The sequence below is a fragment of the Monodelphis domestica genome, chromosome 5, assembly GCF_027887165.1.
Source record: "Monodelphis domestica isolate mMonDom1 chromosome 5, mMonDom1.pri, whole genome shotgun sequence".
Taxonomy (NCBI): domain Eukaryota; kingdom Metazoa; phylum Chordata; class Mammalia; order Didelphimorphia; family Didelphidae; genus Monodelphis; species Monodelphis domestica.
The window spans coordinates 112,741,559-112,760,561 of record NC_077231.1 but is presented as its reverse complement, the minus strand read 5'-3'; the positions used below and the strand labels follow the sequence as shown (position 1 = coordinate 112,760,561).

At 42.8% G+C, this 19,003-nt stretch overlaps 1 protein-coding gene across 5 annotated transcripts in view; it reads left to right on the top strand.

The window, feature by feature from the left end:
* The window catches only part of IQSEC3 (IQ motif and Sec7 domain ArfGEF 3), a 227,602-nt gene extending 221,190 nt beyond the window's left edge, over positions 1–6,412 (top strand). For 2 of the 5 annotated variants that reach the window (XM_056799107.1, XM_056799103.1), the window contains exon 14: positions 814–6,412. In XM_056799107.1, coding sequence (XP_056655085.1) covers positions 814–1,272 — 459 coding nt within the window. In that variant the 3' untranslated portion in view covers positions 1,273–6,412. The remainder of the gene's footprint in view (positions 1–813) is intronic. The other 3 variants (XM_056799104.1, XM_056799105.1, XM_056799106.1) reach the window with 3 other exon arrangements.
* Positions 6,413–19,003: the final 12,591 nt, after the last annotated feature.

The following is a 19,003-nucleotide window of genomic DNA, read 5'->3' as shown; positions in this document are numbered from 1 at the left end:
AAATAAATAAATCAAATCCAGGGTGCCAGGCATGCCTTCTTGGCCCAAACACAGGGGAACTTTGACAAGGCTTGAACTCTCTCAATACAGCTGACCTTTTTCATTATAGCACCTTTGTGAGACTAGAAGGGAGGTGGGAATGACTATCCCTTTTGGGAGGACAAAAAGTGGGGGGGAGAAACCAGTTTTAAGAGATTCAGTGTGCCAAGATCACATTTCAAGGTGTTAAGATTTTAAAGCTCAAAACAGCTTTGGAAATCATCTGCAAAAGTCCTCTTGTTTTACAGATGAAGAAACTGAGATGGCAATTGGGGAGGGCCTTGCTCGGGGTTGTTTGATCATCTGAGGGCAGAGCCAAGCCTAGAACCCTAGGTTCCTGACTTCCAGAGCAGGGTTTTTTGTTTGTTTCGTTTGGACTTTTTGCTTCATGCCTGGGTAGAATCAGGATTAGACCTCAGACCCTTTGATCCCTAGCCAGCTCCCTTCAGAATGGTAAAAGGCACCCAAGGAGGAAGAATCTTGTATTGGAGATTTTCAATTTGGAGGAGACTAGAATTCCAGGCCAAGCCCCTCTTTTTCCAGATGAAGGAAGTGAGGACTTGCCTTAGCTCAGTCAGTTAAGCAAGAAGCAAAGCCGGTCCTTAGTCCTCGATCTTGGGACTCCAATCCAGGGGGAAGATGGCGGGGTAGAGGGGCTAGGAGTGCTTGGATAGGTCGCGGGTGGGGGAAGGGGTGAGGCTTAGAGTAGCCAGTCCTAGCAGCTGGGAATTGGTCATGTAACATGTCATGCTTCTCTGGCTGTTTCTAAACTAGGTGTCAATTCACAACAGGCTTCAAACGTACCAGCACAACTCCAGGCTGGGGTCCGAGAAGGGAGTGCCGCCGCCGCCGCCACCACCACCACCACCACCATCGCCAGGCTTGCCGCCTAACTCCCCAAGGGACCTGCTGCCGCAGCCGCTGCCGCCGCCGCCACCCACCCCCCCAGGGACCCTGGTGCAGTGCCAGCAGATTGTCAAAGTCATTGTCCTGGACAAGCCCTGCCTGGCCCGCATGGAGCCCCTCCTGAGCCAGGCTCTCACCTGTTACGCCTCTTCCTCAGATTCTTGCAGCTCCACTCCCCTGGGAGACCCTGCCACCCCAGTCAAGATCATCCACCAGCCCCCCCTCCCTCCACCCCCTCCTCCTTATAATCATCCACATCAGTATTGCCCTCCGGGCTCTCTACTCCAGCAAAGGAGGTACTCCAGTGGTTCCAGGAGCTTGGTGTAACCGCTGCCCCTCTCCCGTTCACTCCGCCACCACCCGCCATGAATCTGGCTCCCCCAACAGCGTACATTTCCTTCCCACTCCCCAGTATGTTCCTAAACCTCTCCTGGGAGCTCCGCACCCCTACATGGCTCCCCACTCTCGCCCCAACAGAAATGCTTAGCTCCTGACTAACGCCCACAGTAATTTTTAAAGAAAAAAAAAAAGATCAATGGTTCCTGGTCTCCCTCTCCCAATCCCATTCTTCTCCCTCAAACCAAACGGCTTTGCTGAACCCCGATACCTGGGAAACCCACCTCAGGTCTCTCTCTTCCCTCCCCTCATATTCTAGTTCCTTCTTCTTCCAATGGCCACATTTCCACCGTCCAACTTGGACTAGAGGCTTACTCCCCAGCAGGAATTCAAATGGAGGGGAGTTCCTCCATTTCCCACCCTGGCCTTTCCTTCTCCCTCCGCAAAGGTGAGGGATGAGTGAGCCTGGAGCCATTGTTTTCTTCCAGTAGTTGGGAGGGGTAGGGTGGAGACAGAGGAGAAGGGACATGGCTGGCAGCAAGCCTGAAAGCTTGCTTGGCCAAGTACTTGTGGGAGTAAGCAGAACTGGTCCTGTTGGGACAGAGGAGGACTGAGCCATTCCCTCTTGCCTCTAGAGAAGCCAGCCCTATACACTTGATACAAATCACCAAAATTAGCTTCTAGGACCGCAGAGCTAGACAGGACCTCTAAGACACAACTAGTCTATCCCTCCTGCCTTCAGGCAAAACTACACCCAATAGATGCCAACTTAACATTTATAAGACCCGTCAAAAGAACGACCATGACTTTCTTTGGTCACTACTCTAGAGCAGTAAGTTCTTGCAAGCCAGATCCTTTTTTGTGATGTCCTCAGAGAAGAATTGTCTTTTGTAGAATACTAGTAATAGCTCACACCTCTCTGACACTTTGTGGTTTACAAAGAGCTGTTCCTCCCCACAAACCGTGAATTAAGTAACACATGCTTTATTCCCATTTTATAGACGAAGAACTTGAGGCTTAGAAAACTGAGTTGCCTTGCCCATAGTCACATAGCTAGGGTCAGTTAAGACATAGAGCCAGGGCCTTTGACTCTAAAACCAATGTATCTGCCCCTACACCATGATGTCTGACCTTTGCTCCATCCCACCTCCATCTTTGAGCCCAATAAACAAGCAATGTATGGGGTAAGAGGTTGAGATGATGACCCTACCTATAGGTGATAGGTAGCAAAACTTGGAATGAGGCAAACTTCCCCCTACAGCTTCTTCCAAAATCCCAGCTCCTAATGCTGGATCAGGGTCAAGGCAACAGAGGTTTGGAGGAAGGCTGAATAGCTCCCCCTAAATAGCTCCATCCAAATGACCTGGTCCTTTTAGAACAATCTGACCCTGATGTCATCACCCCTGTTTCTACAACCTTCTGCCAAGTCTCTGTCTCTTCAACTCCTTGACCCTAACTCCCATCCTCTTATATCTGGCCCTTTCTTTCATTTCTTATGAATCCCAGCCTATTAAATTATAGGACCCTGGGACTCCTCTGTGAACAGAAGTTTGGGTTTTTTTCTCCCTTTTCACATCGACCCTTCTGAAAATTATTTTTCAGTTTAGGTATGAACTTCTCCATCCACTGATGAAGCAGGGAGGCAGGAATCACTTTTTTTTTAAACCCTTACCCTTAGAGTCAATACTGTGTATTGGCTCCAAGGCAGAAGAGTGGTAAGGGCTAGGCAATGGGGGTCAAGTGACTTGCCCAGGGTCAAGGAATCACTTTTAAAGCAAGGAAATCTAGATTTCCCCTATTGGCATAGAGAGGGGACAGGTATACCCAAGAAGTGATGGGCAGCTAGGAACAATAGGCAAGGGGAAAGAATTATAAATGGGAAGCTGAGCCAGAAGGAAAGAAGGAAGATGAGAATTGAGGAAATGGTTAATATAGAAGGGTCATGAATAGGATTGACTAGAATCAGGACACAAAGAGTGGAATTATGAAAAAGAGATCTAGACAGACTAGAGTATTGGACCATCTAATAAAATAAAATTTCATTTTTGTAAAGTCTTACAAATGGGTTAAAAAAGAACCTCACAAATACAAGTTGGAGATTTAGCTAGACAGCAGTTTATATTAAAACTGGAGGTTACTGAACTGCAAATTTAATATAAGTCAACAGCATGATATGGTAGTAAAAAAAAAAGATTCAAAGCGATTTTTGGTTAAGACATATGGGATCCAGGGATAGGGAGAAGATATTATCTAGTCTACTCTGCCCAGGTCATACAGTAACTGAAATATTGTGTTCAATTATGAGTGTCACATTTAAGAAGGATATCGGTAATCTGAAGTGTTTAGAGGAAGGCAACGAAGATGGCCAAAGGTCTCAAGAACATGCCATCTGAGGATTAGTGGAAGGAACTGAGCATTTTTATTCTGGAAAAGAGAAGATGAGTAAAACATGAAAGCTGCTGAAGGGCTGCTTTGTGAGTGAAGAATTATATTTACACTGTTCAGTACCAGAGGATAGAACCAGGAACAGTGGGCAGAAGTTGCAAATAGGCAGATTTGGACTTGTCAGGATAAAACAGACTGATCCAGAAGTGAAATGGGTTTCCTTGGGAGAAGTTATAGGCTCCTTTGATGCCTTTAAGAAAAGACTGATCATCAGTCAGAGAAGCTGTAGAGGAGATTCTTATTTGGGCATGGATTAAACTAAATTAAACTAAAACTATGGCCTCTGAAGTCCCTTCCAACTTGGACTTTGTGACCTAACCAAAATAATGGGCTGATTTACAAATGATGGCAGAAAGCAGGAAAGAATCCTGTGGAATCATGCTTAACAGACAGGGCCTGGGACATTAATGCAGTTGATTATTCTCTTTCCCTTCCACCTTTGAACACCTCTAACAACTTAAGGATTCAATTAGCCTATCTGTAGTCCCCTCTCCCCCTTCTAATGACCGGATGCTCCTCCTAGAGTCTCTAAATTTATTGGCAATAATTTCCGAATTCCTAATGGTCCTTCCTTTCTCTATTTTTCCTGTCCTATCCCTTGCGGGTGGGAGGAGTAATCCTAGCCACATAGACCTTAATGAGCTAGAAAGGACTTCAGAGGTCATGCCACCTTACTTCACATCCCAGATGAAGAAATTGAGATCAAGAGAATGGAGGGGTTAGGATCTGAGATTTCTGAACCCAAATATGATGCTCACAGGTTTTGAACTGGAAGAGACCTTAAAGGTCAACAGATCCAGTGCCCTTGTCTTACTAATGAAGAAACTGAGATCCCAGAGAGGTTAAAAGGTTTGTCCAAGCTCATAAAAGCAGTAAGTGGCAGAGCTGGGATTTGAATCCAGGTCTTCCAACTTCAAATTGCATGTCCTTTCTAATGTACCCCACTCCCTCTCATTACTTTTTTCCACCACATAAGAAAGAATGACAAAATCAAAAATTTGGAAGGAACCTTAGAGCCTCTCTAGTCCCATACCTGATACAGAATCCTCTTTGTAATATCATTGCTAAGTGTTCCTTCAACAGCCACATAAAGTCCTCTGATGAGGAAGGAACCCTCCACCTCCTGAGGCAGCTCATTCCACTTTGAGTTAGCTCTAATTGTTGAGTTTCCTTTTGACTCCATGCAACTTTCACCCATTCCTCCTGTTCCTACCCAGTGAGGTTTATCAGCTCTCTTAAAACACTTGAAGACAGCTATTCTGACCCTATTTCCCCTACCACTCCAAATGCTTTTCCAAACTAAGTATTCCTATGCTCATATGGCATAGTTTCCAGTTAGCTTACCACCCTGGGGACCTTTTCTACATGAATGGATGTCAGTGTACCCCCACTTCAAGTGGTCATGTTGGTCCCAGGTCATGTAGGAAGTCTACAATAGAGGGGGGACTAGAATTCAAGAGACATGAAAGGCCCAGGGTCTGAGAAATCTGGACCAGATGCTGACTGTGCTGCTAGTAATGTCTACATCCTGCACAAGGTATCCTCCACATCCACACTCTTGAAAAATGGGACAGAGTCCCTATATCAAATTTTATGATCTCTCTTCCCCTCTGTCCACAACTGTGGACAAACCATCCTACCTGCCCATGTCTGCACCTGTGTCACCAATTTCCATAGCCAAGCTCCTTGAGATCTGACCTATTCCTCAGCATTAAACCCCTGGGTTGTTCCTCCTCCATGCTAGTAGCTCTCTAAGAGCACCAACTTTGGCATCTTTGGCCAGGGTTAAGGCAGGATACTTCCTAGAGTACACATTCGGGGATGGGTCTTAAAATATTCTTCTAAGACTGTCTTCCTTACCTCCTTCCCTCTCCTTGGCCACATGCACATAGGATCCCTGACCAAGCACCAGGATGTTACACACCAGGTTTGGGCTTTAATATTCTTAATCTTCATCTGAAAGAGATAAGTATAGCTTAACCTCTAGGATACTGAGTAAGATTAGTACCACCCTCATCTCTGTTTCTAAGCCTTACCTGTCTCTGATTTCAGAGAAGAAAAACAGCTTTGCTGTCCCTTAAACCACCTAATGTGCTCACAGTCACATATGAATTAATTGTGCCCAACACCAATCCTAGAGTAAAAACTAAAGGTCAGTTTCCACCAGGGAAATTCCCATCTGTCCTTTCCACTCACTCTCATTTCCCCATCATCAGGCAGGACTCTGACAATCATAGGGATGAAAGGACTTAGAGCTGTAAGGGGCCCTAGAAACCAACCCCTCATTTTACCAATGAGGAAATGGAGGCCCAGGAAGGTGAAGTCTGGGCTGGACCAGTTTGTCCCTCTCCTAACTTTACCACACCTTTAGAGTCCTCAGACACTCCTTACCCCAGCAACCCTTGACCCTGCTCTTGCACAACCCATCTGAATGTTTCTCTATAGCCAACAGAACCCAGCAGCCTAGGTGTAGGCATCTGCCATCTGTCTCTCTGTGTCCTGCTGTACATATGTCCTTGCCACCCTTCACCCCATAAGAGAGAAGCCTCTCTAGGGAAATGTGGGGTGACAACACCATTAAAGAATCCAAATGGCAAATATTTTGTAACAAAATAGCCCAGAGGTATTTTAGCTGTTCAAATCATAGAGTTTTAGAAATTATATTGAGATATGTCACTTGCGCAAACCATGTTTCCTTGTCTTCTTCCTTTCTTCTCAACCATGGGGAAAACAGGGATCTCCTGAAAGGGAGATCACGGATGGGTGGGGAGGAAAGAGAGCAAGTTTTCCATCTGATAGATGGAAACTGAATGTCAAGGGGAGGGGGTGATGAAGGCCAATCCGAGGGGCTTGGATGGCCAAAACAAATCCTAAACTCAAATGAATAAATTTTCACTAAGTATTTGTTCTGTGCAAAGCATTGGAGGTGATACTTTTGATGAAGCAAGATTTCTGTTCTCATGAAACATAATCTAGTAATAGATATAAAAGAAAATACATGGAGCTGCCTACTGCCACCCACCCTATGCTACAAAAACACGTCTCTCCAATTATCTACAAGGAAAAGAGAACTTTGGGGGGGGGGAGCTATCAGAACAAGGCACAAATAAAAGAAAATTATACCTAGACTTCCTAAGTCATTTTATATTGAACTCTGGTACTTCCTTTGTAGTTTAACTCTCTAATCATCTCAAGATTCCATGCCATGAAACCTAGATCCAATGAGATCTCTCATCTGGAATCACCTCCCATAGCCTGAAATTTGTTCATCTAAATGCTCTGGATAGCATCGCAATGCAGTTTGGGGAATATTTATTATTGTACCCACTATGTGAAAGGTACTGATAACATGAAGACAAAAATGATACAAGCCTTGTCCTTTAGAATCTTTTAACTCCTGGGTAACTCATTTATCATCTAGGTTCCCTCTTATCCAATTAAATTTTAAGAATAAAGTAGATTTTGAGTCTTATATAACCATTGGATCTCCAATTGCTACCCACCTGCACCTCCCATTCCCATCAATGAAGCAGATAAGGGAATAAAACAAACATAGACATTGTTCCCATAAACAAAAAAATAATCAGAAATAGAGCACACAATTCTGAAAATATCAATGGACAATTTTGTCTGTTACAGGGACCAATGTGAAAGTGTCAGAGTAGGAGGCAGGGTGAGGACGTATAAATAAAGGGAAAGGGAGGAGTAAGTGTTGGGAAATTATGACCACTGACTATAAGTGTCTCACAACTGCTGAGAATAAGGAAGAGCTTAGAAGGGGCTGTTAAGCTATCACCAATCAAGTGATGTCGTGCCATTATCCCTTTAGTGTATTCTATTGCCTAACACCTGAGATGATTTATAGTGAAGTCCAATGCACAAGACTTTCCAAGGATACAAGGGAAACACAGGAATACATGCAGGTAAAGAAAGTCACACAAGGATATGACATTACCAGAACCATATTGTTCTATCATGAAAAGAGCGGAAGAGGAACAAGAATTTATTACATGATCCTCATAAGAACCCTAAGAGTGAAGGGTTATTAATTTTCCTTTTTTACAGTTGAGGAAACTGAGGCAGGCAGGTTAAGTGACTTGCTCAGGGTCACATTAGCTAGTAAGTGTCTGAGACTAGAGTTGAACTCAGGTTTTCCTGATTCCAGACTTGGACCATTGTACCCCCTATCTCTCTCTGACTTCATTTCCCCTATCAATACACACAGCTCTGCTTACACAGTATATCAAGCCAGTCAAACAACAGTAGAGTTCTGGACTCTTTTTACATTAATTAGCTGCTTACATGGAGCCTCAAAATGGAAGAGTGTCTGATTATCTCCTTAGGCCCATTTACAGCACATTGTACTTTCCTGGGCTCAGCAGATCAAATTGTCCTGCCTCCCTTACTATGATGGAAGGCAACACTCGACCAGCCTCACGTTTCAGAGCATCAGCTCCCGAAGAATGTTTCCAAGAGGAACTCCTAATACAGCTGATTCTTTAAACTAGATCACATTGCCTTTGCTGCTCTATAACCCACCTAATACACTCATAATCATGTGTGTGAATTAATCAATCCCAACATCAAGTCAGAACCTGCCTTGAAGGCAAAATCAACATACTTTCTTCCCAGGAAATTGGGAATTTCCTAATTAAGATTAGGAGAGGCATTGGGGAAAGCATAGCTCTAACTTCTTCTTAGACTCATTGAGAGGGCAGGTGGGTAGCTCAGTGGACTGAGAGCCAGGTCTAGAGATGAGAGGTCCTAGGTTCAAATCTGGACTCAGACACTTCCTAGCTGTGTGACCCTGGGCAAGTCACTTAACCCCCATTACCCAGCCCTTACCTCTTCTGCCTTGGAACCAATACACAGTACTGATTCTAAGAAGTAAGGTAAGGGTTTAAAAAATACTCATTGATCCAGGAACTTGAGGACACATCCACACTGAACTAACCCTGGGATCAAATAATTTGACCCAAGAAACAGAATACTCCAAAGGACCTGGAAGAATGACAAGAGAAAAGAGGTTTCCTGGCGTGACTTTGTGGTCATAAGAGAATATATGCAATCAATCTCTGCTCTATATTGGTGCCAAATCATAGGGTACCCAGGGTTACTCTGTCTATCCCCTGTTCTTGAGCCATTATAGTAAAGTTTATTCTTAATGTGTCCAAGAGAAGTATTCTTCTTAGAATCTCTGGAAACCTCCTGATGCTCTATGAAAATACAGAACCAATGTCAGCATTTATAAGATCATCTTTTTTTTCCCCCCAATGTAATAAAGTCATTTATCGAGGGATCTGTTACAGACCCAGAAGCTGGGGTTAATATATATAGTACAATCCTTAGAATTGGAGTGGCAGGGAAATACAGGAACTGGCAGAAGCAGACCTCAAGATATACCTAGAAACCAGTAGTCTTGGCAGAGCTGCGGATCTGCAATGAGGTTGTATGAATTAAATATCTGGAGGACCTCCAACCCAGTTCAGTCCCAGAAGACTCACACAGTAAGTAGCCATAGGAATCACAGAACCACGTGTCTTAATTTGCCAGTGACAGGTGAGATTCCTGATTGGTGGAATTCATAGAAGTCAGGGGAGGTGACATATGGAGACTGAAACAAAACCTTGAGCCAATGGAAAGATTCCAGGGAGGGTTTAGATTGAGTTTGGAAAATCTGCAAGTGAAGCTCTCTCACTCTCAGCCATTACTTTGGGCTTGTGAAAGGATCCCTCTCTCTCAGCCATTCATCTCTGGCCAGTGGCATAGTAGGGACCTCCCTGGGCTGGAATTTGGGAACTTGATCTCTTGGGCTCTGATCGCTCCCCAAACTCAAGTTTGCTCCTTGACTGGCCTTAATTTGTCTGGCCTGACCATGTCTGTTGCTGGGCCTCCTGGTTTCTGCTTGTGAAACAAGGGCCCATGGAGAATCTAGGACCTGATGGCGCAGAAGTATCTAAGCTAGGGATATACTTTAACTTAGGCTGGAAACCTTATTTCTCCCTTTCTTTCTCTTTACTAATAAATGCTTATAAATTTAGTATAAAGTCTCCAAGGTTAATTTTTATTCATAACAAGATCAAAAGTCAGGGCATGCATAGGTATCATGGATTGGTAGGTATCATGTATTACATTGAAGCCAGATGAGGAGTCAGGAACCTTTCCCTTGGTGAGCTGACTTCTCCTTAAGTAGGTCAGTTTACTAAAGTACATTGACTAGGCAGATATTGAGACTAGCTCAATCCTCCACAAAACCTGTCTTTCTTCCTTCCTTTCCTAGATGAACTGGGGGTCTAGTCTAACTATGTGATCATGTGGTGTTCAAAATGTCAGATTCCTCCTAAGATCCCTTCATTTTTCAAAGTCCATGCCCATTGTTGCCCCCCTCCCCATTTAGTTCCTATTTCCTGTCTAAAGATCAGGTGTCTAGCTCAGATCATTTGAAGATCAGAGATGAACAACTTGTCCTAAGATCATGGTTTCTAAATTATTCTCTTAAAAAGGGGGTGACCCCTCACCTTCCATCTTAGAATCAATACTCTGTATTGGTTCCAAGGCAGAAGAGGTAAGGGCTGGGTAATGGGGGTTAGGTGACTTGCCCAGGGTCACATGGCCAGATTTGAATGTAGGACCTCCCATCTCTAGATCCACTGAGTCACCCAGCTGCCCCCTCTTTATCATTCTTATATTAAAGACCCTACTACTTCTTCTGGGGATTCATTCAGTTGTCCTCCCCAGAGAATAGTTTTCTAGAATTCTACCATTACACCTTTACCAAAAAAAAATTTACTGTCATGAATTGTAAAATATAAACAATGCTACAACTCTAGAAGAAGGATCCTTCTGTTTCACTGTCCCTTTACAAGAGTGACCAGAACCATAAGAATACCTGAGAGGCATGAAGGATAAAGAACAGAAAAGTGGCTTACAACAGGTGGGCAAGGTCCTCTACTAACAGCATTAGGAGTACTAATGAACTAATATTTACAAAGTGCTCAGCGCAATGTCCGGCCCATCGTAAGCTCTATATACTTGTTACTAATATTATTACTAAAGCTCAGAATGAGCAGAGGCCTGTGAAGAATACCAAAAATAGCTAAAAGGACTTTGTTAGCTAAAGTGGAAGAAAGGAGAAAAGCAAGAAGGAATAGGACTGTTGCTTTGGGTGGATGGAATCATAACTGGCAGAAAGTAAAGCAGACCTGTTCTTAACTCAGTGCCCAACAAGGCCTACCCTACTCTGGCTTTCTCTCTTGCGTTACAGATCTGATGTTCTGAAAGCATTCCCTGTGGGCAGAATAACTAATCACTTGATGAAGCCATTAATCAATGAACAAGTATTTATTAAGCACTTATTATGCCAACACCTATACTTGGGATACAAATTAAAAGCAAAACCTGCCCCATCCTTTCAGGACTTTTTATTCTACTGCAAGAGATAGACTTAAGAAATGGATATTCAATTAGAGCCTGAAACAAAAATGTCCAATCTCTCTAGGATCTTAAATATTGCATCCAATAACAAAAGTCTGGGGTGAAGAATCTCTCCATCGGCTCCCATAAATGCAAAAGGTCAAATTTTATCTCACGTGAGGCCCCACGAATAGGGTTAGGGTTGTCCTCATGAATGGACCCTGGGCTCACTATTGGACTATCTTCCCCCCTAGTATGCTGGGGAACCCTGAGGGGTTGAGAATGTCTTGCTATTCTATATTGCCATTAACTCAAGCCCCCACTAGTTAGGCTCCACCACTATTTTAAAATATTGATTAACCCTGGAATTCCACTCAAACACTTAACATTGATTAGCTTTTGCAAAGGTCCCTTTACTTAGACCGTAAAGGAGGACAAAAGTACAAACATTTTGGTTCAGAATTAGCACAGTTTCTGAATAGGATAGCAAAAATTTACATTGCTGCCAGATGAGTTCTTGCCTCCCTACTGTTGGGCTAGGTCCCAAAAGTCATTTTGGTTGGGTAGGGGGGCATTTGGGGGCATAGATACTAGGTTGGCTATAAAACCCAGCATGGATTTGGAATCCCAGGATCCTAAATTCTCGACTCCTAGACTCCTGACCTCTTGAAACAAACTCAGAATCTCTAGATTAGTATCTTTTATCTCAAACAAAGGAAAAGGACCAAGGACATATTCCCACGACCCATGTGTTGGCCTAAGGAGGAGAGAGCCCAAGATCATTCCCCTTTACAGCATTGTCTCTTAATGGATGCCATGTCTGAAGGAGTCAAACCAGAAGCAAAGATAGTTTAAGGGAAGGGATGAGGCTCTAGTCATCTAGCGCCTTCCAATTTCGACTCTGTAGCCAATCAATTAGACCATGATTCACCACAGGGTTAGCAGACCTGAACCAGATTCAGAATGTCTACTCAGGATTCAAAGTTTCTCCAAAGCACTTCTAATTTATCACAATGACTCTTCCAGAAATAGGCTCCCCAACCTGAGATGTGCTCCTTGTGTGTATTAGTCCCCTGTTACACATAATCTGTAGCTGCCAATATCATGCTTAAGATTTCAAGCTCCCAGGGGTAGTCAAAGTAGTAGATATGCATGCAAAGAGGTTCACTTAAGTGGATCTCCATTCCTATTTCTGACTGAACCATAGAGACCTCACAGTCTCACCTCCAGTATTCCCCTTTAACTCTATAGACTTGGCAGACCCCTTCCCCTTCCCGTTCCCACACCCAATACACAATTGTCCCTTGATCCTGCAGGTTCTACTGGAGCTTACTGGGCAGAGCTGTTCAAACTATTCGGGGCTAATTGGTTGCTTCCCCCATCCTATCCTCCGGGACCCATCTGGGGTATGAGGACAGAACTAGAAAGATCCAAGAAGTTTTTGACATTGCCCTCCGTGTCAGGCAGAATAAAATGTTATTGTCCTCAGTACTATGTAAGGAAAAATATTGTAACAAGTAGAGATATACAGAAAGGCAATGGGCCAGAACAAGAATCCAGTTCTTTTGGTAACCCGTCTAGAGCTCTTTCCACTTTACCATGGTAGTTGTCTAAGTCGCTACATCATGCTAAGTTCAATTTGCCACATTTTTCCCTTCTAAGAAATTATCTTGACAGGCAATGAGTGAGGTAGAGACAATGTTGCAGAGAATAAAGATATAGAGATGCAGCAACTGAAGGAGAAAAAAGACAGAAAGAAAGAATATGAAGTGTGTTTGAGTAGGTCAGTGAGACTCTGGGCAGAGAGACATGCCCTGAGATCCAGGTTCTATTTTTCTCTCTTTTCCAGTCTTCTGCATATTACTGAAACCCCAAGGACAGCTATGCATGTCTCTGAGTTTCACCAACTGAATACCACTCTGGACTGACGGGAACCTGTTGCCCGCCCTATCCTTCTGTCCTACTCTCCTTCGTCCCTCTGCCCAATGCCTTCCCAAAAGGAACTTACTTTCTAGGCAGAGGCATCTCCTTCCTCTCAGGAATGTTGAAAAAGGGGAGTGAAGAAAGAACCTGGAGAAGAAACTATTGAACTGGTGTCAGGATGCCTAGATTCCATTATATTCCCCAAGTCCCACAAGAAATTTCATCTTCTAGGCTTTTAGAATAAATTGGGTTATGTAGTGCTTTGCAGAGAGAGGATTGGAAGCTCCCAATTCATTCCCATACTGCTCAGATTGCAAGAGGGATACAGATTTGTCATAAAAAGAAAATATCCATTTTCAGGCATAAGGTATACCTAGAAAATGCCGCCTCCACTTGTCTCCACTGCCTCACCTCCTAGTCCCTTCTCTGCCCCCTTGTAATCTGTCTTTTGATTTCATCCCTCAGTCTATCCAAAGGTACAAATAATCTTTTTGTTTGTTTTTGCTAGTTTGTTTTAGATTTGTGATTTCATCTGGTTAGGGAGTTCTGGTGCAGAAATCCTATTTGCCAATGCAACTCTGCAATTGATTTGCACCTTGGAGTCTTAGAGAGGGTTGCTGAGGACCCACATCCAATCATTTGCCAAGTGATTTACCCAGGATTGATTAACTAGTACATGTCAGAGATGTTATCCTGATTCTATCTGCTACACCTCTCAAATCAATGACTAATGATTAACAAATTATCAGATATTTTCTCTTTCTTGACTTCTCTGTAACATTTGCGACATGCTCCTATATACTCTTCCTTCTCTGTGTTTTTGAGTCACTGCTTTCTCCTGGATCTCCTCCTACCTGTCCACCCCATCTGAGAAGGCCACTGCTATTTCTGTTCATGGATAACCGTTCTTGTTCCATTCCCTATGTTTGAGTGGATTCTAAGGCTGGGCCCTGGGCTTTTTTCTCTACTCTCTCTTTATTACTCCTAAGATTCCCAAATGTATCTAACCTGCCAGAACTCATTTCTCTACTGGACTTCATTCCCACAACAAAATTGCTATTGGACATAACCAAGTGGATGTCCCCTGGACACCATAAACTCAATGTGTCAAATAATTCATCATTTTTCTCTCAAATTCAACCTTCTTTCTAATTTCCCTATTGCTGGTGAGGGCACCACTATCTTTCCAGCCAGCTAGGTTTGGACATCTTCTGTTCTTCTCTTTCCCATACCTCTCAGAGCATCCAATCACTTACTAGGTCTTGATTCCATGTTCACATGTCGCATTCATCCCATTTTCTCTACTGTCAAAGATATCACCCTCGTTCATTAATTAGTCAAAAAGCACTGGGCTAAGGGCTGGGGGTGCCAAGGAAAGGTAAAAACAGTTCCTGCCCTCAAGAAGCTTACCTTCTAATGGTGGAGATAGCATGTAGGTATATAAATTGGTATGTACAAGATACATCCAGAGTAGATGGAAGGTTAACTTTAAAGGGGAAGGCTCTAGCAACTGGAGATACCTAGTGGTATTTCAACTGAGTCTTGAAGAAAGTCAAGGATTATTAGAGATATAAATAAGGAAAGAGTGTTCCCATGAACAACAGTTGGCACGAATTGACAAGGATGGCATGGTCATGTGTAAGCAACAGCAAGAAAGCCAGTTATATAATAAAGGATGGCTAAGTATAAGAAGACTGGACATTTTAAAGAACCAGATTAAAAAGAACTTTAAATATCAAACAAAAGAGTTTAGCTTTTATCCTACAAGTAATATGAAACTAGCTAGGTGGTATGATGGAAAGAATACTGAGCTTGGAATCAGGAAGATGAGTTCAAATTTAGCTTCAGACACTAGTCACATGACTCTGGGCAAGTCACTTAACCTCTGTATGCCTCAGTTTCCCCAACAATAAAATAAGGATAACAATAGCACCTACCTCACAAGGTTGTTGTAAGAATCGAATGAGATAGCATTTGTAAAGTGTTTTTAGCACAGTGCCTGGTAGATTTTTGTTGTTGTTTCAATAGTGTCCAGCTCTTTGGCCCCATTAGATAATGAAGGGTATGAATATCTTAGAAATGACTAAAATCAAAGAAATTCCCTAATTTGCTCGTTTCCACATTAATCTGAGCTAAGAAAAAAAATTTCTTCTCCACTTTGTTTTGCCTTTTTCTCTCTTGATCCTAAACGGTGTGCTTATTTGTTTTGAAATCATTGTAATTGGCCACATTTTTAGAATTTTAATCAATGGACACCTCTCATTTTCCAATTTTTGGCCACCACAAAGAACGCAACTCTGAATATTTTTGTACAAGTCTTTTTTTCCTTATTATCTCTTTGAGGTACAAACCCAGCAGTGGTACTGCTGGGTCAAAGGACATGCATTCTTTTAAAGCCCTTTGCACATAATACCAAAGTGCCCCCCCAGAATGGTTGAACCAATTCACAACTCCATCGGCAATGTCCCAATTTTGCCATATCCCCTCTAACATTTATCACTTTCCTTTGCTGCAATATTGGCCAGCCTTCGAGGTTTGAGGTGATCCCTCAATTATATAGTCATTTCCCAGCCATTTCCCATTTCCCAAAAGCTAGTAAACCTGTAGAAATCTTGCTGGGGGGGGGGGGGGGGGAGGATTTACCAGAAGGAATGGAGCCATGGTACAAGTCAGGAGTAAAGAGAAGTGTCGAGGGAACAGAGAAGATAAGAGAATCAAAAGATAGTCTAGAGAACAAGAATACAAATTAGAGTGAAAGGGAGAACCTGGGAAAGCAGAGATATGGATAAGTAACCAGTATGGGGAGGGGCCTGGGCAGTTCAGTTGCCATCCTTCTTGAAGAGTCTGAAAGGACCAAGTTCTGTGCCTTCTTGGTGCAGTAGAAAAATCCCTGGATGGAACTTGGGTCAAGTCTTGGCTCTCCCATTAAGCTACCAATTTGACACTTCAAATCTTTGGACCTCAATTTCCTTATTCTTATATTAGTGCTTGAAAAGAAGCCTTAGAGGTCATGTAACCCAACCCTCTCACTTAATAATAGATCAGGATAATTATGAATTATGAAATGCCTTTGCTTTGAAGCAACTGTGCCTTTTAGCTAATGATTGAAAGTGTAGATTAGTGGGGACTTTTTAGATATAGTTTCAGGAATTCAGACACAGAAAGGGCCTTTCCCCTGTCCCACTGAGGACTCCATCTGTGAGTTCACATTAGAGGTCATAGTCAACAGGAGGCACTACAGTATTGAGCCCAAGATGGAAAATAGGGTTTTTAAATATATATAATAGGATTTATGGTGGGTGTCCTCTTTGGTCTGCAGTTGCAGAGGCAAGGGGGACTTATGAAGAAGGATTAGCAATCATAGGTGATGTCAGGGTGCCTGCTTCTACCTCTTCCCTGAATTCCCTCATTTTTCCTCTTGGGTGATAACTCTCTCACAGGCACCTGACAGCATCTTAGGGATCACCTTATAGGAAATAGTATCTTAAGGTCTCATAGACTAACATCCTAGGGAGTGTTCTTATCCTACTATCTGGTGCTGATTTCCCAGGGTACCAAATTACTGGTTATGATTCTGGATCATTATAAAAGGACTGAGAACAAGATAGTAGACAAAATGCCCAAACCTACTCCTCCCCTTCTCAAGTCTATTCTTGCAAAACAGGCTCCCTAAAGTAATCTCCCAAAGTTTCACCTCTGCATTCCCCACACATGCTAACTAACAATCATCTCCCCTCAAATCTACTTTTCCTTTGTCCCCCAAAGGGCAAACACTTAAACCCGAAAAATGACAACTAAGTTCCCATGAAATCTGGACATATCTTCTCAAGGATGAAAGAAATACAGGGAGAAGTCAAATGGATACTTGAAGTCCCCAGAGGCACTAACCAATCATCCCATTGTAACCCCCTTCCTAAAAAAATCACAGCATGAAGAAGGAAAAACACCAGAATAATTTTTCCGAGAACAAGGCTTGGAACTCTAGAGAGAGTTCCTCTTACCTACTGAAGCATGGAATAGGGAAAGGTTTTTTGTTTTTTTGATTTAAAATATTTTTCCATGGTTACATGATTCATGATCCCCCCATTCTTTTCTCCCCTTCCCAAAGTCGACAAGCAGTTCCACTAGGTTATACGAGTATCCTTGTTCAAAACGTATTTCCATGTTATTCATATTTTCAGTAGAGAGATTCTTCAACATCAAAACTCCAATCATATCCCCATCAAACCATGTGATCAATCATATGCTTTTCTTCTGCATTTCTGTTCCCACAGTTCTTCCTCTGAATGTAGATAGCATTCTTTCTCACAAGTTCCTCTGGATGGTCCTGGGTCATTGCATTGCTGCTAGTAGAAAAGTCTGTTACATCCAATTGTGCCACAGTGTATCAGTCTCTGTGTATAATGTACTCCTAGTTTTGCTCCTCTCACTGCATCAATTCCTGGAGGGCTTTCCAATTCACATGGAATTCCTCCAGTTCATCATTCCTTTCAGTACAATAGTATTACACCACCATCAGATACCACAATTTGTTCAGCCATTCCCCAAGCCATGGACATCCCCTCATTTTTCAATTTCTTGCTACCACAAAGAGCGTGGCTATAAATAGTTTTGTACAAATCTTTTTTTTTCTTATCTCTTTGGGGGTACAAACCCAGCAGTGGTATGGCTGGGTCAAAGGGTAGGCATTCTTGTAAAGTCAAGAGGGAAAGTTTTACATTAATGACAACAAAAGAATTACAGAGAGCCACAGCTTAGTAGCCAATAGCATTTTGGGTTGGATTTTTGCTTATTCCCCCATCCATTCCTTCCCTGACCCTCCCTCCAATGATGGGTTTTCAAATAAGCATGAATCAAAGGAAAAATCTTCAGTGCTTGGCTATGTAAGCCTCTGGGAGTTGTAGAAACTCAGTGAGTCTTAGAGGGACAGGTTGTTTTTTCTTTCACCTTGAAAGAAGAAAATCCCATGAGCAAAGATGAAAAGTTATGGGGAGAGAGTGAGCATGCAATTTGGTTTAGGGAGTGAGTGGAGAGATTATGGAAGACTAGACTCAGAGACGCTTTGAGGTGGGGGGGGGGGCTATCCCCAAATATCTATATACTCAGACACCTTTACCTTCCAAGGCCACACAAGATCATCTGAAGCACTTGAGCAACCAGTTCATGTTAACTTTCCATTCAGAAAAAAGGGTTCCTAGAGAAAAAGCCTCTGTCTTCTAAGAGAGAGCATATATTAAATTCAACCTTTAAAAAGCCCTTGTTTAAATGTTATTCCCAGTTTCTATTTAATTAGTGGGGATGCTAGATTCAGGATCTGATTAATCATAATTGCTTTGGTTTACATGCTTCATTATTTGTGAATCAGGAATTGCAGAAAAGAGAGCAACTGTGGCTGGCATTTGGAGAGATAAAAGAGACCAAAAATATGGACCTTCCTGGTTTCAAGGTGCTCTGTGTTGTTTTAAAATCCCTGCTGGCATCCAGTAAGAGAAAGAATTTTACTGTTCTATTTTGTAAACTCCCCAAAGCAGGAAAGAATGCATGAATCAAGAGTTTCTCCTTAGGCAAAATGCCCATGGAAAGTAGTTTGACCCTTTGGTGGTGGCTAGGCTAAGATATTGAGTTATACAGGCCTTTCCCTATTGTTTTCTTGTATTCATGGTCAAAGATATCCTTCTGTAAGTCTGGAGTCAAGGGCCATGACCCAGAGATGGGCCATGCTAAATGGGAGAAGAGAAATAATTGGACAAGACAGGTGATGCTCACATTCCGAGAGAGAGTGGGTCAGAGTGAGAACTCTATTTAGCAACTATATATTTCCCCTTTAGAAAACCAGTCTTCAGAGAAAATGGCTACATTCCAGGAATTTCTGGCTGGGGCCCAGGAGATTTCAGGAAATGATACAAAATATTCTCTGGGTTCCTCAGGTAACTTCCATTTG